Raw genomic sequence first — 21,203 nt, 5'->3', positions numbered from 1 at the left:
AGCGGGGGCAGGGGTTTCCTACGGGACTGGTGTGCTGGTGATTCTAGACCCCTGGGGTGCATGTTTGAGGGGAGACACGGGGAAGGTCAGGGTGCCCTGGGCCGGGAAGCAGGAAGGACAACAGGCAGAGGGGCTGGGGAAGGTAGGCCCCCAAGGAACAGGGGGCCACACCTCTGGGAGCACAGAGCACCCCACCACGATTCCCCAGCGGTTCCCGTGGGGAGCTCAGAGAGCATCTTCAGGGATTTCGGAATTCACCTGGGATCAGACACCACACAACAACCTCAATGACCAGTGGGCAAGATTCTTTAACTTTGAACAAAATTTATTCTGGTTTAAATTTTAGACGCTCTGTCTAAGGACGCAGTTTCTGACTCCGCATCGGTCCCGGCCGCGTCTTCGCCTTCTGTTACTTCAGTCTGCAGCATTTTACTGGGGGCCCGAAACAGGTGCCAATCTGTCTCATGGTTCCAGGGCACCTGGTCAGCACACAGATGCCTTTCTTCCAACGGCAGCTTAGACTATCTGTTACTCCATGAGTAAATCCTGAAAAGAGAACAAAGAGGGATAAACGTGTCAGCAGGAAAGCGGCATCTCGAGAAGGCCAGCTGTGTCCCCTCTGAGCAAGGCCCTGGGGCTCTGTGCTGAGATGTGGACACGGCTTCATGACAACAAGATGTGAGTCCAGGACCCCGTGGCTCAGCTTCCAGACAGACGCTGACCCTGCCCAGGCTCTGGTGGACCCTCATGTTTCCAGAACCAGAGGCCGAGGGACTGGGGCGTGAGGACCCCGGTTGTGTGCGGGGTCAGCTCCACCACGAGGGCAAAGACCGGGAAGCTCTGCTGCATCCACCCTCCCGCCAGGAGTCAGAAGCGGCCCGCGGGGGTCTATCTTCACCCTTTAGTTTTCCACCTCATGGAGTCAGTCAAGCAGTGGAGCTGAGATAGGAGGAAAAGATGCCGCTGAGAGTGTAAGAACTGTTTAAAGAGAGCTTACTCTCACAGGAACTTACAGCTGACGGTGACGATGGTTCAGAGAAAAAGTTTTGTACCATTGTCTCCACTGGCTCGGATCGCTCCCAGCGCTGGTGCGAGTCAGCCCCTCTCCTCCTCCCTGTGTGGTTTCCTCCTGACCAGCCGCTGCCTTCCCGTCTTCCTCACACCCCTTTCTCTCTTTTGGCCACAAGGCACCTCTGGTCCCTCTCTAGTTCCTCCCCGAGGGATTGAACCCAGGCCCCGGGCACTGAGAGGCCGTCTTCCTTACTCCCCTGTCCTCTCTCCCTGCCACTGTGCTAAGAGTTGGGTTACAGCCATAAACAACACTGACCAGACAAGGGCTTTTCAAGTTGATTTCTGACACTTAATCAGGTGTCTCAGTGTCTCCGCATCCTCTCTCTCCCTTCCTCCCTCCCTCCTTCCTTCCTACATATTTTCATCCAATTTCTGGAAATATCAAGGGTAAGATGAACATTAGACAGCCGATCCTGCACACTGCTTTGGATGCGCTGCCTCCCAGCTGTGGAGCGAGGGTCGCATCATCAGCGACGTGTCCTGCGAGGAGACTCAGCCCGGAGCGTCTCAAGGGCAGCCTCTGAAGCCCAGGCTCGGCCTGACTCTCCTCTGGACTTCTCCGGTCACCTAGAGCCACCACCCTTCAAATAGAAAGATTTATAAAGCAACATTCTGCGCTTCTGTCATGGGACAAAATCAAATATCTTGCTTTTACGAAAAAGAAAAAAAGGAGAGTCACTTATCAGAGGCATCTTCGGTTTCCTCCTCATGAAACCAGTGAGGAGACGGGCTCAGAAGCTTTGGCTCGCTAGAGTGGCTTAGAAACAGCCAGAAATTTTGCAGGACAGTTCTCAGACCCTCTCGCTACTAAGGACTCAGCGGTGGCTTCTCAGAAGCATCAAATGCGGTGGGTTTAGTCTGACCACGTGTAGATGAGGGTAGCAGGACAGAAGGAGGTAGAAACAGGAGAGAGAGCCCGCGACTCCCCCAGGGGCTCCCACGAGCTCACCTGACCCAGCAGACAGGACCACGAAGAAGAGCACGAGGAGCAGGTGATGGAGCCTCATGTTGGCGTCACGAGCTCTGCAGCTGATGCTGGAGAAGAGGCTGCGAATGCCGCTTTATAAAGGTCCCAGGTTCCGGGAGGAATTCCGTGTTGGCTGTGGATTTGGTTATTAGAAATTGGTTAACTGAGCCTCTTCCCTGTATGTCATGGGAGTGGCCTTTATAGCACAAAGCAGGGGCAATCACTCTTATGCTAATGAGGCTGTGGAAAACCCAGAAAAAGCTTTTTCTGCTGCCCTTTTGACCAGAAGCTTCTCTCTGGCAGTCAGTTCAGCTGATGGGCAGGGGTGTGGCAAGGGGCACAGACTTGCCTGTCTCCCCTGGCAGGGGCACAGACTTCTTGCTGAACTTTCGCTTACCTGCTCCCCAGCCCCACCCTCGCCCCTCCAGGGCTTTGAATCTGTCCACTGTTTTCCTGTGCAGAAGGAAATGGCAACCCACTCCAGTAGTCTTGCCTGGAAAATTCCATAGATGGAGGACCCTGGTGGGCTATAGTTCATGGGTTGCAGAGAGTCAGACATGACTGGGCAACTTAACTTTCTTTATTTCTATAGTTCCTTTTGGGCTGGAAGAAGCACAAGCTGGAATCAAGATTGCCGGGAGAAATATCAATAACCTCAGATACACAGATGATACCACCCTTATGGCAGAAAGTGAAGAGGAACTCAAGAGCTTCTTGATGAAAGTGAAAGAGGAGAGTGAAAAGTTGGCTTAAAGCTCAACCTTCAGAAAACTAAGATCATGGCATCCAGTCCCATCACTTCAAGGCAGATAGATGGGGAAACAGTGAAAACAGTGTCAGACTTTATTTCGGGGGCTCCAAAATCACTGCAGATGGTGATTGCAGCCATGGAAATAAAAGACACTTACTCCTTGGAAGGAAAGTTAGGACCAATCTAGATAGCATATTGAAAGCAGAGATATTACTTTGCTAACAAAGGTTCATCTAGTCAAGGCTATGGTTTTTCCAGTGGTCATATATGGATGTGAGAGTTGGACTGTGAAGAAGACTGAGCGCCAAAGAATTGATGCCTTTGAACTGTGATGTTGGAGAAGACTCTTGAGAGTCCCTTGGATTGCATGGAGATCCAACCAGTCCATTCTGAAGGAGATCAGTCCTGGGTGTTCATTGGAAGGACTGATGCTGAAGCTGAAGCTCTAATACTTTGGCCACCTCATGCGAAGAGATGACTCACTGGAAAAGATCCTGATGCTGGGAGGGATTGGGGGCGGGAGGAGAAGGGGATGACAGAGGATGAGATGGCTGGATGGCATCACTGACTCGATGGACATGAGTTTGAGTGAACTCTGGTAGTTGATGATGGACAGGGAGGCCTGGCGTGCTGCTATTCATGGGGTCACAAAGATTTGGACACCACTGAGCGACTGAACTGAACAGAACTGATAATTCCTTTTGGAGAAGGAAATGGCAACCCGCTCCAGTGTTCTTGCCTGGAGAGTCCCATGGACTGAGGGGCCTGGTGGGCTGCAGTCTACCGGGTTGCAGAGAGTCAGGCATGACTAAGCAACTAACACATACACTGTTTCCATGAAAGGCTGTTTCAGGCCCAAATAGGGACTAACTCGTTCAGAGGCAGTTTCACTCCCTGGGCAAGACTTGCTGACTCCCAGCATCTGCAGAGACATGCTCTTTCTGGCCCCTGGGGTGCTGAGGGAAGAGACCCAGTGGTCTCTCTCCCATGCCAGCCAGCCTGTTACAGGATGGCAGCAACAGTCACCACCAAAATCTTGGTTTTCTTTGCCCACCGGATCTGAATAAAAATTGTGGAGACAGAGTTTGGGGCAAACGGAAAGATTGCTTTACCCTTAAGCCAGCAGAAGGGAGAACACAGTAGGCTCCCACCTCAAGGAGCCAGTCTCCCCTCCATCAGGAATCCAAGAGATCAAACAGTCGGGGCTCACAGTCAGAGGTGGGAGATACAGGACAAAAGGTGTAGGGGTCCTGAATTCTCTCTTTCTTACTGTTTGGAAACAGTCAATATGCCAGTGTCAGGTGGCTAGGTATTTGGATCTGGCAGTTGGTCCCGGTAGTTGGGTCCATTGTCCTTTGGGGATTGCCTGGTGACTTTCTTCCTGTAATACAAAAGGGGGAAAGCAAACCACTACGGGGTGGCTTCAAAGAGAGCGCACCATAAAGTTAAGCATCAACATGAGTTAAAATAGAGCAAAGAGAGGAAACAAACTACAAGGGGAGGTTTATGATGCCATAAAGTTAAGTATCAGGATGTGGCTAGAATACGTTAAAGGATAACAGATGCAGAGTGTGGCTCCTGCAGAGTTAGAGGGCAACAGGTACAGATGTAGTTTGCATAACAGGTTAGTCTTCTGAAAAGAAGAAACTTAGTTATCAATGCAGACTGTTGATTGCTAGCAAAGTAATGCTCAAAATCCTCCAAGCTAGCCTTCAACAATAAATGAACTGAAAGCTTCCAGATGTACAAGCTAGATTTAGAAAAGGCAGAGGACCCAGAGATCAAATTGCTAGCATCTGTTGGACCATAGAAAAAGCAAGACATTTCCAGAAAACATCTACTTCTGCTTCATTGACTATGCTAAAGCCTTTGAGTGTGTGGATCATAATAAACTGTGGAAAATTCTGAAAGAGAAGCTAATACCAGACCACGTGACCTGCCTCCTGCAAAACCTGTATGCAGGTCAAGAAGCAACAGTTAGAACTTGACATGGAATAGCAGATTGGTTCCAACTGGGAAAGTAGTAAGTCAAGGCTGTATATTGTCACCCTGCTTATTTAACTTCTGTGCAGAGTTCATCATGCAAAATGCCAGGCTGGATGAAACACAAGCTGGATCAGGATTGCTGGGAGAAATATCAATAACTTCAGATTGCAGATGATACCACCCATGTCCCCTCCCTCCCGAAACTTCATCCCATCTCCTTCCCCATCCGACCCTTATAGCTGGTTGCAGAGCCCCTGTTTGAGTTCCCTGAGTCACTCAGCAAATCCCCACTGGCTAGCTATTTTGCATGCGATATTGTAATAGGTGGCTTACTAACAACAGACCCTTACTTCTCAGTTTTGGAGGCTGGAAGCTCCACGATCAAGACAGAGCAGGTGGCTGGTGGACAGCGGTCTCCCTGTGTCCTCAGAGGGCACAAGGGGTGAGCCGTCACTCTGGGGTCTCTTTCATAAAGGCCCTCATTCCACCCGGGAGGGTCCCGCCCTCATGACCAAGTCACCTCCCAAAGGCCCTGTCTGCTAACACCATCCCCGTGGTGACCTCAGCTTGCACTGAGGGAAGAGTTAGTGCAAAGACCAGAGAGCTGCTCACACGTACAGCGTGCACCAGCAAGGCTCTTGGTTTAAGGAGCAAACCCTCTGAAGAAACTGCACGCAGGCTGAGGTCAGCATGCGCGTCCGCCCCACCCCCCACCGCCGCGGTCTCTGTGTTCCTTGCTGTGTTGTCTTCATTGAACTGTGCTTTCTGCAGGACTTGTTTTTCCGTGGCATCTAGGTGCATCATATCATGTCCACACAGAGAGGCATGCTTTGTCCACGTCAACTCTGTCATTCAGTTGATGACAATTTGTGAAGCAATGTGTCATCTCAATGCCCAAGCACATACCGGAATAGGGCAAGTCCATGCCTATAGCGATCTTATAGCCCAAAAGGGAATCAGAAGGGTATCCACAAGCGCACAAGGCAGGAGTAAGAAGCACAAACCAAATGGAAGTGAGGGCTGCAGGGGGACAGAGGAGGGGGGTTTCCTCTTGGAGCGGGGGCAGGGGTTTCCTACGGGACTGGTGTGCTGGTGATTCTAGACACCTGGGGTGCATGTTTGAGGGGAGACACGGGGAAGGTCAGGGTGCCCTGGGCCGGGAAGCAGGAAGGACAACAGGCAGAGGGGCTGGGAAGGTAGGCCCCCAAGGAACAGGGGGCCACACCTCTGGGAGCACAGAGCACCCCACCACGATTCCCCAGCGGTTCCCGTGGGGAGCTCAGAGAGCATCTTCAGGGATTTCGGAATTCACCTGGGATCAGACACCACACAACAACCTCAATGACCAGTGGGCAAGATTCTTTAACTTTGAACAAAATTTATTCTGGTTTAAATTTTAGACGCTCTGTCTAAGGACGCAGTTTCTGACTCCGCATCGGTCCCGGCCGCGTCTTCGCCTTCTGTTACTTCAGTCTGCAGCATTTTACTGGGGGCCCGAAACAGGTGCCAATCTGTCTCATGGTTCCAGGGCACCTGGTCAGCACACAGATGCCTTTCTTCCAACGGCAGCTTAGACTATCTGTTACTCCATGAGTAAATCCTGAAAAGAGAACAAAGAGGGATAAACGTGTCAGCAGGAAAGCGGCATCTCGAGAAGGCCAGCTGTGTCCCCTCTGAGCAAGGCCCTGGGGCTCTGTGCTGAGATGTGGACACGGCTTCATGACAACAAGATGTGAGTCCAGGACCCCGTGGCTCAGCTTCCAGACAGACGCTGACCCTGCCCAGGCTCTGGTGGACCCTCATGTTTCCAGAACCAGAGGCCGAGGGACTGGGGCGTGAGGACCCCGGTTGTGTGCGGGGTCAGCTCCACCACGAGGGCAAAGACCAGGAAGCTCTGCTGCATCCACCCTCCCGCCAGGAGTCAGAAGCGGCCCGCGGGGGTCTATCTTCACCCTTTAGTTTTCCACCTCATGGAGTCAGTCAAGCAGTGGAGCTGAGATAGGAGGAAAAGATGCCGCTGAAAGTGTAAGAACTGTTTAAAGAGAGCTTACTCTCACAGGAACTTACAGCTGACGGTGACGATGGTTCAGAGAAAAAGTTTTGTACCATTGTCTCCACTGACTCGGATCGCTCCCAGCGCTGGTGTGAGTCAGCCCCTCTCCTCCTCCCTGTGTGGTTTCCTCCTGACCAGCCGCTGCCTTCCCGTCTTCCTCACACCCCTTTCTCTCTTTTGGCCACAAGGCACCTCTGGTCCCTCTCTAGTTCCTCCCCGAGGGATTGAACTCAGGCCCCGGGCACTGAGAGGCCGTCTTCCTTACTCCCCTGTCCTCTCTCCCTGCCACTGTGCTAAGAGTTGGGTTACAGCCATAAACAACACTGACCAGACAAGGGCTTTTCAAGTTGATTTCTGACACTTAATCAGGTGTCTCAGTGTCTCCGCATCCTCTCTCTCCCTTCCTCCCTCCCTCCTTCCTTCCTACATATTTTCATCCAATTTCTGGAAATATCAAGGGTAAGATGAACATTAGACAGCCGATCCTGCACACTGCTTTGGATGCGCTGCCTCCCAGCTGTGGAGCGAGGGTCGCATCATCAGCGACGTGTCCTGCGAGGAGACTCAGCCCGGAGCGTCTCAAGGGCAGCCTCTGAAGCCCAGGCTCGGCCTGACTCTCCTCTGGACTTCTCCGGTCACCTAGAGCCACCACCCTTCAAATAGAAAGATTTATAAAGCAACATTCTGCGCTTCTGTCATGGGACAAAATCAAATATCTTGCTTTTACGAAAAAGAAAAAAAGGAGAGTCACTTATCAGAGGCATCTTCGGTTTCCTCCTCATGAAACCAGTGAGGAGACGGGCTCAGAAGCTTTGGCTCGCTAGAGTGGCTTAGAAACAGCCAGAAATTTTGCAGGACAGTTCTCAGACCCCTCTCGCTACTAAGGACTCAGCGGTGGCTTCTCAGAAGCATCAAATGCGGTGGGTTTAGTCTGACCACGTGTAGATGAGGGTAGCAGGACAGAAGGAGGTAGAAACAGGAGAGAGAGCCCGCGACTCCCCAGGGGCTCCCACGAGCTCACCTGACCCAGCAGACAGGACCACGAAGAAGAGCACGAGGAGCAGGTGATGGAGCCTCATGTTGGCGTCACGAGCTCTGCAGGTGATGCTGGAGAAGAGGCTGCGAATGCCGCTTTATAAAGGTCCCAGGTTCCGGGAGGAATTCCGTGTTGGCTGTGGATTTGGTTATTAGAAATTGGTTAACTGAGCCTCTTCCCTGTATGTCATGGGAGTGGCCTTTATAGCACAAAGCAGGGGCAATCACTCTTATGCTAATGAGGCTGTGGAAAACCCAGAAAAAGCTTTTTCTGCTGCCCTTTTGACCAGAAGCTTCTCTCTGGCAGTCAGTTCAGCTGATGGGCAGGGGTGTGGCAAGGGGCACAGACTTGCCTGTCTCCCCTGGCAGGGGCACAGACTTCTTGCTGAACTTTCGCTTACCTGCTCCCCAGCCCCACCCTCGCCCCTCCAGGGCTTTGAATCTGTCCACTGTTTTCCTGTGCAGAAGGAAATGGCAACCCACTCCAGTAGTCTTGCCTGGAAAATTCCATAGATGGAGGACCCTGGTGGGCTATAGTTCATGGGTTGCAGAGAGTCAGACATGACTGGGCAACTTAACTTTCTTTATTTCTATAGTTCCTTTTGGGCTGGAAGAAGCACAAGCTGGAATCAAGATTGCCGGGAGAAATATCAATAACCTCAGATACACAGATGATACCACCCTTATGGCAGAAAGTGAAGAGGAACTCAAGAGCTTCTTGATGAAAGTGAAAGAGGAGAGTGAAAAAGTTGGCTTAAAGCTCAACCTTCAGAAAACTAAGATCATGGCATCCAGTCCCATCACTTCAAGGCAGATAGATGGGGAAACAGTGAAAACAGTGTCAGACTTTATTTCGGGGGGCTCCAAAATCACTGCAGATGGTGATTGCAGCCATGGAAATAAAAGACACTTACTCCTTGGAAGGAAAGTTAGGACCAATCTAGATAGCATATTGAAAAGCAGAGATATTACTTTGCTAACAAAGGTTCATCTAGTCAAGGCTATGGTTTTTCCAGTGGTCATATATGGATGTGAGAGTTGGACTGTGAAGAAGACTGAGCGCCAAAGAATTGATGCCTTTGAACTGTGATGTTGGAGAAGACTCTTGAGAGTCCCTTGGATTGCATGGAGATCCAACCAGTCCATTCTGAAGGAGATCAGTCCTGGGTGTTCATTGGAAGGACTGATGCTGAAGCTGAAGCTCTAATACTTTGGCCACCTCATGCGAAGAGATGACTCACTGGAAAAGATCCTGATGCTGGGAGGGATTGGGGCGGGAGGAGAAGGGGATGACAGAGGATGAGATGGCTGGATGGCATCACTGACTCGATGGACATGAGTTTGAGTGAACTCTGGTAGTTGATGATGGACAGGGAGGCCTGGCGTGCTGCTATTCATGGGGTCACAAAGATTTGGACACCACTGAGCGACTGAACTGAACAGAACTGATAATTCCTTTTGGAGAAGGAAATGGCAACCCGCTCCAGTGTTCTTGCCTGGAGAGTCCCATGGACTGAGGGGCCTGGTGGGCTGCAGTCTACCGGGTTGCAGAGAGTCAGGCATGACTAAGCAACTAACACATACACTGTTTCCATGAAAGGCTGTTTCAGGCCCAAATAGGGACTAACTCGTTCAGAGGCAGTTTCACTCCCTGGGCAAGACTTGCTGACTCCCAGCATCTGCAGAGACATGCTCTTTCTGGCCCCTGGGGTGCTGAGGGAAGAGACCCAGTGGTCTCTCTCCCATGCCAGCCAGCCTGTTACAGGATGGCAGCAACAGTCACCACCAAAATCTTGGTTTTCTTTGCCCACCGGATCTGAATAAAAATTGTGGAGACAGAGTTTGGGGCAAACGGAAAGATTGCTTTACCCTTAAGCCAGCAGAAGGGAGAACACAGTAGGCTCCCACCTCAAGGAGCCAGTCTCCCCTCCATCAGGAATCCAAGAGATCAAACAGTCGGGGCTCACAGTCAGAGGTGGGAGATACAGGACAAAAGGTGTAGGGTCCTGAATTCTCTCTTTCTTACTGTTTGGAAACAGTCAATATGCCAGTGTCAGGTGGCTAGGTATTTGGATCTGGCAGTTGGTCCCGGTAGTTGGGTCCATTGTCCTTTGGGGATTGCCTGGTGACTTTCTTCCTGTAATACAAAAGGGGAAAGCAAACCACTACGGGGTGGCTTCAAAGAGAGCGCACCATAAAGTTAAGCATCAACATGAGTTAAAATAGAGCAAAGAGAGGAAACAAACTACAAGGGGAGGTTTATGATGCCATAAAGTTAAGTATCAGGATGTGGCTAGAATACGTTAAAGGATAACAGATGCAGAGTGTGGCTCCTGCAGAGTTAGAGGGCAACAGGTACAGATGTAGTTTGCATAACAGGTTAGTCTTCTGAAAAGAAGAAACTTAGTTATCAATGCAGACTGTTGATTGCTAGCAAAGTAATGCTCAAAATCCTCCAAGCTAGCCTTCAACAATAAATGAACTGAAAGCTTCCAGATGTACAAGCTAGATTTAGAAAAGGCAGAGGACCCAGAGATCAAATTGCTAGCATCTGTTGGACCATAGAAAAAGCAAGACATTTCCAGAAAACATCTACTTCTGCTTCATTGACTATGCTAAAGCCTTTGAGTGTGTGGATCATAATAAACTGTGGAAAATTCTGAAAGAGAAGCTAATACCAGACCACGTGACCTGCCTCCTGCAAAACCTGTATGCAGGTCAAGAAGCAACAGTTAGAACTTGACATGGAATAGCAGATTGGTTCCAACTGGGAAAGTAGTAAGTCAAGGCTGTATATTGTCACCCTGCTTATTTAACTTCTGTGCAGAGTTCATCATGCAAAATGCCAGGCTGGATGAAACACAAGCTGGATCAGGATTGCTGGGAGAAATATCAATAACTTCAGATTGCAGATGATACCACCCATGTCCCCTCCCTCCCGAAACTTCATCCCATCTCCTTCCCCATCCGACCCTTATAGCTGGTTGCAGAGCCCCTGTTTGAGTTCCCTGAGTCACTCAGCAAATCCCCACTGGCTAGCTATTTTGCATGCGATATTGTAATAGGTGGCTTACTAACAACAGACCCTTACTTCTCAGTTTTGGAGGCTGGAAGCTCCACGATCAAGACAGAGCAGGTGGCTGGTGGACAGCGGTCTCCCTGTGTCCTCAGAGGGCACAAGGGGTGAGCCGTCACTCTGGGGTCTCTTTCATAAAGGCCCTCATTCCACCCGGGAGGGTCCCGCCCTCATGACCAAGTCACCTCCCAAAGGCCCTGTCTGCTAACACCATCCCCATGGTGACCTCAGCTTGCACTGAGGGAAGAGTTAGTGCAAAGACCAGAGAGCTGCTCACACGTACAGCGTGCACCAGCAAGGCTCTTGGTTTAAGGAGCAAACCCTCTGAAGAAACTGCACGCAGGCTGAGGTCAGCATGCGCGCCCGCCCCCTGCGATCTCTGTGTTCCTTGCTGTGTTGTCTTCATTGAACTGTGCTTTCTGCAGGACTTGTTTTTCCGTGGCATCTAGGTGCATCATATCATGTCCACACAGAGAGGCATGCTTTGTCCACGTCAACTCTGTCATTCAGTTGATGACAATTTGTGAAGCAATGTGTCATCTCAATGCCCAAGCACATACCGGAATAGGGCAAGTCCATGCCTATAGCGATCTTATAGCCCAAAAGGGAATCAGAAGGGTATCCACAAGCGCACAAGGCAGGAGTAAGAAGCACAAACCAAATGGAAGTGAGGGCTGCAGGGGGACAGAGGAGGGGGGTTTCCTCTTGGAGCGGGGGCAGGGGTTTCCTACGGGACTGGTGTGCTGGTGATTCTAGACACCTGGGGTGCATGTTTGAGGGGAGACACGGGGAAGGTCAGGGTGCCCTGGGCCGGGAAGCAGGAAGGACAACAGGCAGAGGGGCTGGGGAAGGTAGGCCCCCAAGGAACAGGGGGCCACACCTCTGGGAGCACAGAGCACCCCACCACGATTCCCCAGCGGTTCCCGTGGGGAGCTCAGAGAGCATCTTCAGGGATTTCGGAATTCACCTGGGATCAGACACCACACAACAACCTCAATGACCAGTGGGCAAGATTCTTTAACTTTGAACAAAATTTATTCTGGTTTAAATTTTAGACGCTCTGTCTAAGGACGCAGTTTCTGACTCCGCATCGGTCCCGGCCGCGTCTTCGCCTTCTGTTACTTCAGTCTGCAGCATTTTACTGGGGGCCCGAAACAGGTGCCAATCTGTCTCATGGTTCCAGGGCACCTGGTCAGCACACAGATGCCTTTCTTCCAACGGCAGCTTAGACTATCTGTTACTCCATGAGTAAATCCTGAAAAGAGAACAAAGAGGGATAAACGTGTCAGCAGGAAAGCGGCATCTCGAGAAGGCCAGCTGTGTCCCCTCTGAGCAAGGCCCTGGGGCTCTGTGCTGAGATGTGGACACGGCTTCATGACAACAAGATGTGAGTCCAGGACCCCGTGGCTCAGCTTCCAGACAGACGCTGACCCTGCCCAGGCTCTGGTGGACCCTCATGTTTCCAGAACCAGAGGCCGAGGGACTGGGGCGTGAGGACCCCGGTTGTGTGCGGGTCAGCTCCACCACGAGGGCAAAGACCAGGAAGCTCTGCTGCATCCACCCTCCCGCCAGGAGTCAGAAGCGGCCCGCGGGGGTCTATCTTCACCCTTTAGTTTTCCACCTCATGGAGTCAGTCAAGCAGTGGAGCTGAGATAGGAGGAAAAGATGCCGCTGAAAGTGTAAGAACTGTTTAAAGAGAGCTTACTCTCACAGGAACTTACAGCTGACGGTGACGATGGTTCAGAGAAAAAGTTTTGTACCATTGTCTCCACTGACTCGGATCGCTCCCAGCGCTGGTGTGAGTCAGCCCCTCTCCTCCTCCCTGTGTGGTTTCCTCCTGACCAGCCGCTGCCTTCCCGTCTTCCCTCACACCCCTTTCTCTCTTTTGGCCACAAGGCACCTCTGGTCCCTCTCTAGTTCCTCCCCGAGGGATTGAACTCAGGCCCCGGGCACTGAGAGGCCGTCTTCCTTACTCCCCTGTCCTCTCTCCCTGCCACTGTGCTAAGAGTTGGGTTACAGCCATAAACAACACTGACCAGACAAGGGCTTTTCAAGTTGATTTCTGACACTTAATCAGGTGTCTCAGTGTCTCCGCATCCTCTCTCTCCCTTCCTCCCTCCCTCCTTCCTTCCTACATATTTTCATCCAATTTCTGGAAATATCAAGGGTAAGATGAACATTAGACAGCCGATCCTGCACACTGCTTTGGATGCGCTGCCTCCCAGCTGTGGAGCGAGGGTCGCATCATCAGCGACGTGTCCTGCGAGGAGACTCAGCCCGGAGCGTCTCAAGGGCAGCCTCTGAAGCCCAGGCTCGGCCTGACTCTCCTCTGGACTTCTCCGGTCACCTAGAGCCACCACCCTTCAAATAGAAAGATTTATAAAGCAACATTCTGCGCTTCTGTCATGGGACAAAATCAAATATCTTGCTTTTACGAAAAAGAAAAAAAGGAGAGTCACTTATCAGAGGCATCTTCGGTTTCCTCCTCATGAAACCAGTGAGGAGACGGGCTCAGAAGCTTTGGCTCGCTAGAGTGGCTTAGAAACAGCCAGAAATTTTGCAGGACAGTTCTCAGACCCCTCTCGCTACTAAGGACTCAGCGGTGGCTTCTCAGAAGCATCAAATGCGGTGGGTTTAGTCTGACCACGTGTAGATGAGGGTAGCAGGACAGAAGGAGGTAGAAACAGGAGAGAGAGCCCGCGACTCCCCCAGGGGCTCCCACGAGCTCACCTGACCCAGCAGACAGGACCACGAAGAAGAGCACGAGGAGCAGGTGATGGAGCCTCATGTTGGCGTCACGAGCTCTGCAGGTGATGCTGGAGAAGAGGCTGCGAATGCCGCTTTATAAAGGTCCCAGGTTCCGGGAGGAATTCCGTGTTGGCTGTGGATTTGGTTATTAGAAATTGGTTAACTGAGCCTCTTCCCTGTATGTCATGGGAGTGGCCTTTATAGCACAAAGCAGGGGCAATCACTCTTATGCTAATGAGGCTGTGGAAAACCCAGAAAAAGCTTTTTCTGCTGCCCTTTTGACCAGAAGCTTCTCTCTGGCAGTCAGTTCAGCTGATGGGCAGGGGGTGTGGCAAGGGGCACAGACTTGCCTGTCTCTCCCCTGGCAGGGGCACAGACTTCTTGCTGAACTTTCGCTTACCTGCTCCCCAGCCCCACCCTCGCCCCTCCAGGGCTTTGAATCTGTCCACTGTTTTCCTGTGCAGAAGGAAATGGCAACCCACTCCAGTAGTCTTGCCTGGAAAATTCCATAGATGGAGGACCCTGGTGGGCTATAGTTCATGGGTTGCAGAGAGTCAGACATGACTGGGCGACTTAACTTTCTTTATTTCTATAGTTCCTTTTGGGCTGGAAGAAGCACAAGCTGGAATCAAGATTGCCGGAGAAATATCAATAACCTCAGATACACAGATGATACCACCCTTATGGCAGAAAGTGAAGAGGAACTCAAGAGCTTCTTGATGAAAGTGAAAGAGGAGAGTGAAAAAGTTGGCTTAAAGCTCAACCTTCAGAAAACTAAGATCATGGCATCCAGTCCCATCACTTCAAGGCAGATAGATGGGGAAACAGTGAAAACAGTGTCAGACTTTATTTCGGGGGGCTCCAAAATCACTGCAGATGGTGATTGCAGCCATGGAAATAAAAGACACTTACTCCTTGGAAGGAAAGTTAGGACCAATCTAGATAGCATATTGAAAAGCAGAGATATTACTTTGCTAACAAAGGTTCATCTAGTCAAGGCTATGGTTTTTCCAGTGGTCATATATGGATGTGAGAGTTGGACTGTGAAGAAGACTGAGCGCCAAAGAATTGATGCCTTTGAACTGTGATGTTGGAGAAGACTCTTGAGAGTCCCTTGGATTGCATGGAGATCCAACCAGTCCATTCTGAAGGAGATCAGTCCTGGGTGTTCATTGGAAGGACTGATGCTGAAGCTGAAGCTCTAATACTTTGGCCACCTCATGCGAAGAGATGACTCACTGGAAAAGATCCTGATGCTGGGAGGGATTGGGGGCGGGAGGAGAAGGGGATGACAGAGGATGAGATGGCTGGATGGCATCACTGACTCGATGGACATGAGTTTGAGTGAACTCTGGTAGTTGATGATGGACAGGGAGGCCTGGCGTGCTGCTATTCATGGGGTCACAAAGATTTGGACACCACTGAGCGACTGAACTGAACAGAACTGATAATTCCTTTTGGAGAAGGAAATGGCAACCCGCTCCAGTGTTCTTGCCTGGAGAGTCCCATGGACTGAGGGGCCTGGTGGGCTGCAGTCTACCGGGTTGCAGAGAGTCAGGCATGACTAAGCAACTAACACATACACTGTTTCCATGAAAGGCTGTTTCAGGCCCAAATAGGGACTAACTCGTTCAGAGGCAGTTTCACTCCCTGGGCAAGACTTGCTGACTTCCAGCATCTGCAGAGACATGCTCTTTCTGGCCCCTGGGGTGCTGAGGGAAGAGACCCAGTGGTCTCTCTCCCATGCCAGCTAGCCTGTTACAGGATGGCAGCAACAGTCACCACCAAAATCTTGGTTTCCTTTGCCCACCAGATCTGAATAAAAATTGTGGAGACAGAGTTTGGGGCAAACGGAAAGATTGCTTTAACCCTTAAGCCAGCAGAAGGGAGAACACAGTAGGCTCCCACCTCAAGGAGCCAGTCTCCCCTCCATCAGGAATCCAAGAGATCAAACAGTCGGGGCTCACAGTCAGAGGTGGGAGATACAGGACAAAAGGTGTAGGGGTCCTGAATTCTCTCTTTCTTACTGTTTGGAAACAGTCAATATGCCAGTGTCAGGTGGCTAGGTATTTGGATCTGGCAGTTGGTCCCGGTGGTTGGGTCCATTGTCCTTTGGGGATTGCCTGGTGACTTTCTTCCTGTAATACAAAAGGGGGAAAGCAAACCACTACGGGGTGGCTTCAAAGAGAGCGCACCATAAAGTTAAGCATCAACATGAGTTAAAATAGAGCAAAGAGAGGAAACAAACTACAAGGGGAGGTTTATGATGCCATAAAGTTAAGTATCAGGATGTGGCTAGAATACGTTAAAGGATAACAGATGCAGAATGTGGCTCCTGCAGAAATGGAGGGCCATAGGTGTCAGGTGTAGTTTGCATAATAGGTTAGTTTTCTGAAAAGAAGAGACTTGGTTATCAGTGCAGACTGTACGTTAGGAACAGTTAAAGTGGAGAAAGACACGAAAGGGAGAAAAGAAAGAGGGGTAAAAAAAAACCATTTCTTAATTCACTGCAACACAATCACACACCAGTCTCATGAAATCTCAGTGGGACACATGATGGGCAGATGGGTGCTCCGTTTCCTTTCATCAGAGACAGAGTGGGAGGATGACGTTGCCATTGAACGCATCTCCAGACCCTAGTATCACAAAGCAGGTCCAGCAGTGGGGACCCGTTCACTGGGTTAAGGGGGACCTCCATCACTAAGTAACATCCCTCACTTGGTAACACCCATCCGTCTCAGTGTCGGAGAGACACTGTCCTGGCTTTTCAGAAACGCTAAATCTCAGGATGGAACTTGCCATGCAGCTCTGAGTAGAACTCCAAGCCCTTTAGAACTGTGGGTACCCAGGGGGACCCCGTCCTGAAGGAGCCCCCGGAGCTTCAGTCCTGTTCAGGTCCCTTGCTGTAGCTCAGAGTCTCGCATTTGAGGCTCAGCAAAGCCATGGAGGCTGCCTCGAGCAGACAGAGTCCCTGGCTGGCACCCAGGGAGAGGATTTTTCTGGTGGAAAATAAGTCGTCTTGATCATGATTCCTTCTGCTTTAGCTCTAAATGATATTTGAGAGAGGTAGACAGCATCTACTTATACATATTTATAATTATCTATACATAAGATATATATATATATGTATCTGTTTATTTATGGACCTTGCAGGCAAAATCTATACTACAGGGTCAATTTACATACATACTATAATACTACACTGGAGAAAGAAGTGAGACTGAATCATTGTCTACTGTGTCTCTTCATTGAAAAATGCTGTTTTTCAGGGAACTCTGCTTAATGTTATGTGACAGCTTGGATGGGAAGGGAGTTTGGGGGAGAATGGATACATGTATATGCGTGGCTGAGTCTCTTTGCTGTCCAACTGAAACTATCACATTATTAATCAGCTATACTCCAATTCAAAGTTTTTTAAAAAGTAATTTTTAAAAATGCTGTTTTATGGGACTTCCTTGATGGTCCAGTGGGTAAGACTCTACTCCCAAGCATAGCAGGTCAGGGAACTAGATCCCACATGCCACAAATAAGACCTGGTGCAGCCTAAATAAATAAACAAAATAAAAATTGGTGTGTTTTAATGATCTATGGTTTGCAACACAGCAGATATTTTTTTCTTTTAAGGAAGCTGATGATGCCGTTTTATGTGCAAGACCGGGCATGACTTTTCATAGAAGGAAGTTCCAGAAGGGGCCAGGGTGCCATGGTGAGTTTCAAAGGAGTTTCTTGCCATGGTTCCTCACCAGTGGGACACGGCCCTTGTCAGGAATTCCACAATTGCAATAGCTTATTTTTCCTTGGCAAGGTCTGAAGATGACTCCTTTGCAGCTATGTTAATCCTAGATATAGCGCCCAGGGGCATCTCTGTCCATCAGGGAAGGAGCCTGTTGCTTCAGCAAGGAGGTCACACACCCAAGAAACCATGGGGTGGCTCATCAGAAACCAGAGATGAGTTCAGATAGGATAGAGGGAAGGGTTAATTTTAGGTCAAGTCTACATGAATTATTAGTTTTCCCAGGTTCAAAGCCAAACAAGGCCAGGTGGATTGTGGTTGCTTCATGCCTGTGCTGAGAGGTAACTCATGGTTTCATTCTTTAAAGGGAAGATAAATGCTGTGTCCCCAAACCCTTAACCTGTGTGTAGGAAACTGAGGCAGGGTCTTTCCGGCAAAGCGCCTCAGTTCCTCAGGCAAGAAGGTGTGTCCCAGTCCTACAGATAAGGTTTTGAAGAGCAAAGCCCTTCACATCTGTGACTCCACAAACAAGTGTTCTCAGCATGGAGCCCTGGGTGTTAATGGGCAGAGGCCATTGTCACCAGTTCCCTTCTCCTGTGGATGGGGTGGGCGCCATGGCTTCTGACAGTCATGTGGGGACCTGCCCTCAGAAGGGGACCAGGGCTGGGTCTAATGCTGTGCTCCCCCACTGACACTTTCACTAGTTTTTTCTTTGAGCTTGTCCCACAATCATATTTTGCAATGAGCCTTGCTCAGTAGCTGGCCACTTTTATTCAAATTATCTCTTTGAATTCCCTAAACAAATGCTCAAAATTCTCCAAGCTAGGCTTCAGCAATACCTGAACCATGAAATTCCTGATGTTCAAGCTGGTTTTAGAAAAGGCAGAGGAACCAGAGATCAAATTGCCAACATCCGCTGGCTCATGGAAAAAGCAAGAGAGTTCCAGAAAAACATCTATTTCTGCTTTATTGACTATGCCAAAGCCTTTGACTGTGTGGGTCACAATAAACTGTGGAAAATTCTGAAAGAGATGGGAATCCCGGACCATCTAACCTGCCTCTTGAGAAATCTGTATTCAGGCCAGGAAGCAACAGTTAGAACTGGACATGGAACAACAGAATGGTTCCAAATAGGAAAAGGAGTACATCAAGGCTATATATTGTCACCTGCTTTTTTAACTTCTATGCAGAGTACATCATGAGAAACGCTGGACTGGAAGAAGCACAGGTTGGAATCAAGATTGCTGGGAGAAATATCAATAACCTCAGATATGCAGATGACACCACCCTTATGGCAGAAAGTGAAGAGGAGCTAAAGAGCCTCTTGATGAAAGTAAAAGGAGGAGAGTGAAAAAGTTGGCTTAAAGCTCAACATTCAGAAAACGAAGATCATGGCATCTGGTCCCATCACTTCATGGGAAATAGATGGGAAACAGTGGAAACAGTGTCAGACTTTATTTTTGGGGGCTCCAAAATCACTGCAGGTGGTGACTGCAGCCATGAAATTAAAAAACGCTTACTGCTTGGAAGAAAAGTTATGACCAACCTAGATAGCATATTCAAAAGCAGAGACATTACTTTAATGACTAAGGTCCGTCTAGTCAAGGCTATGGTTTTTCCAGTAGTCACATATGGATGTGATAGTTGGACCGTGCAGAAGGCTGAGCGCTGAAGAATTGATGCTTCTGAAGTGTGGTGTTGGAGAAGACTCTTGAGAGTCCCTTGGACTGCAAGGAGATCCAACCAGTCCATTCTGAAGGAGATCAGTGCTGGGTGTTCATTGGAAGGAATGATGCTAAAGCTGAAACTCCAGTACTTTGGCCACCTCATGCAAAGAGTTGACTCATTGGAAAAGACTTTGATGCTCGGAGGGATTGGGGGCAGGAGAAGAAGGGGACGACCCAGGATGAGATGGCTGGATGGCATCACTGACTCGATGGATGTGAGTCTGAGTGAACTCCGGGAGTTGGTGATGGACAGGGAGGCCTGGCATGCTGCGATTCACGGGGTTGCAAAGAGTCGGACATGACTGAGCAACTGAACTGAACTGAAACAAACCCGCCAGGTAGGTATGACCTAAGGTTTATACAAGATGGTCCCGAGGACTAGAAAGCCATGTCTGAGGCCACAGGTAAAACTGACTTAAAAAGTCGATTAAAATTAGCTGCAAATCCAACAAAAATATGTGTGCAAGGCCGTCTACTAAGTCTACTAAATAGACTACTAAGTGTCTACTAAGTAGACTATGCAGTCTACTAAGTGGCAGTAACGTAACTTGGAGCAAAATCAACCTCTCTTCCGATGTTCCTGCCTGCCTCCTGCAGTCACCACAGTGTCCTGAGAACTTTACCAGGACATTCTCCTATAACGCAAAAGCTTGAATAGCGCTGTCAAATGCCAGCTATCTGGTGCTAATGAGACCAGAATCGGGCAGGGCACAGCCTTTAAAAGAATGGCGGGGACTTCCCTGGTGGTTCAGTTGTTAAGAATCTGCCTTGCAGCACAGGGGATGTAGATTCAGTCCCTGGCCTGGGAACTAGGATTCCACACGAAGAAAGAAAGTGAAGTCGCTCAATTGTGTCCGACTCTTTGCCACCCCATGGACCTTGGCCCACCAGGCTCCTCCCTCCATGGAATTTTCCAGGCAAGAATATTGGAATGGGTTGCCATGCCCTCCTCCAGGGCATCTTCCCAAACCACGGATCAAACCCAGGTCTCCCACATTGCAGGCAGATTCTTTACCATCTGAGCCACCAGGAAGCCTGTCAATTAACCAATACAGCCTACCATGTTTTCTTTCAATTAATGTTTCCATAGAATATCTGTCGGTTCAACAGTAAAGAATCTGCCTGAGATGCAGGAGATGCAGAGACATGGTTTGACCCCTGGGTCGGGGAGATTACCTGGAGGAGGGCATGGCAACACACTCCAGTAATCTTGACTGGATGATTCCATGGGGGTCTCAAGAGTGTTGGACATGACTGAGGGTCTAAACAATGACAACAGCAGATCTGTTTCCATCCTTTCATTTTAAATCCATTTGCCTTTATATTTGATGTCTCAAGTGGGTTTTTTTTATAGATAATTTATATCTGATTCTTGTTTTTTTTTTTTTCTGAAATGATCATCTCTTTCCTTAAGATAGTGTCTAGAATCTTAGCATCACTCTTTATCCCGTCATGCTGAACCAAAATTCCATCTAGTATCTTAGACTTCCTTTTTCTAAGCAGTTTTAGACTTGAATGAAAAGCACAGAGTTTTTAGGCAGGCTACAGTCCATGGGGTCACAAAAGGTCAGCAACTCTGTGGACTGTGGACACACCTGAAGCGACTTAGCACCCAGGCACACACCCCTGATCCCGACGCCCATTGCTGGTTTTCTGTCCAGAAGTGAAGATGCCTGCACTCTCTGAACTTTGACCCCACTCTCTTCGACTCAGAAGAACTGTTGGTCTGTTTGGGTTCTTGTTCCCTATGCTTTAGGCCTGGAAATCTGTAGAGGCTGGAGATGCCATAAGTCTCACTTCACTTGCTTTCTTTTCTTTTTTTAAAAATGGTTAAGCACATAACATTTAATTAGCTAATTCATTAATTTGGCTGCCGTGGACCTTAATCATGGCAGGCAGGATCTTAGTTGCGGCATGTGGGATCTAGTTCCCTGACTGGGGTGGACCCAGGCCCCCTGCATTGGAAGCACAGAATCCCAGCCACCAGACGGCCAGGAAATCCCTCAGCTCACTTGTCTTCCTCTCTCCTCAATTACGATCCTGTACTGCTTGTGCC

General features: G+C 49.5%; 4 protein-coding genes across 4 annotated transcripts in view; 1 reads left to right on the top strand and 3 right to left on the bottom strand.

Moving 5' to 3' along the window:
• Window positions 1–21,203, top strand: part of LOC121818087 (craniofacial development protein 2-like) — an 80,858-nt gene that overhangs the window by 18,768 nt on the left and 40,887 nt on the right. The window lies entirely within an intron of this gene.
• On the bottom strand, window positions 305–2,108 carry LOC121818084 (beta-defensin 2). The gene is made up of 2 exons (XM_042241483.2): window positions 2,021–2,108; window positions 305–546 (listed from the first exon to the last, which is right to left on the bottom strand). Exons 1-2 carry the CDS (start codon window positions 2,076–2,078, stop codon window positions 410–412), a joined length of 195 nt encoding a protein of 64 aa, XP_042097417.1. The 5' UTR covers window positions 2,079–2,108; the 3' UTR covers window positions 305–409.
• On the bottom strand, window positions 6,239–7,907 carry SBD2 (beta defensin 2). The gene is given in 2 exon segments (NM_001198545.1): window positions 6,239–6,375; window positions 7,850–7,907. Coding segments are annotated over 2 exon segments (195 nt in total).
• LOC114112118 (beta-defensin 2) lies at window positions 11,953–13,757 on the bottom strand. The gene is made up of 2 exons (XM_042241482.2): window positions 13,670–13,757; window positions 11,953–12,194 (listed from the first exon to the last, which is right to left on the bottom strand). The coding sequence occupies exons 1-2, from the start codon at window positions 13,725–13,727 to the stop codon at window positions 12,058–12,060; spliced, it is 195 nt and encodes a 64-aa protein (XP_042097416.1). The 5' UTR covers window positions 13,728–13,757; the 3' UTR covers window positions 11,953–12,057.

Source organism: Ovis aries, chromosome 26 (genome assembly GCF_016772045.2).
Source record: "Ovis aries strain OAR_USU_Benz2616 breed Rambouillet chromosome 26, ARS-UI_Ramb_v3.0, whole genome shotgun sequence".
Taxonomy (NCBI): domain Eukaryota; kingdom Metazoa; phylum Chordata; class Mammalia; order Artiodactyla; family Bovidae; genus Ovis; species Ovis aries.
Note: the sequence above shows the minus strand (reverse complement) of the source record. Positions and strands in the feature narration are given on the sequence as shown.

Excerpts from the sequence above, each read along its gene's own strand:
- LOC121818084 (XM_042241483.2), bottom strand. The coding sequence starts at position 2,078 with ATGAGGCTCCATCACCTGCTCCTCGTGCTCTTCTTCGTGGTCCTGTCT. Across the intron at positions 547-2,020 it reads GGTCCTGTCTGCTGGGTCAG|GATTTACTCATGGAGTAACA; the intron begins GTGAGCTCGTGG and ends TTCTCTTTTCAG.
- LOC114112118 (XM_042241482.2), bottom strand. The coding sequence starts at position 13,727 with ATGAGGCTCCATCACCTGCTCCTCGTGCTCTTCTTCGTGGTCCTGTCT. Across the intron at positions 12,195-13,669 it reads GGTCCTGTCTGCTGGGTCAG|GATTTACTCATGGAGTAACA; the intron begins GTGAGCTCGTGG and ends TTCTCTTTTCAG.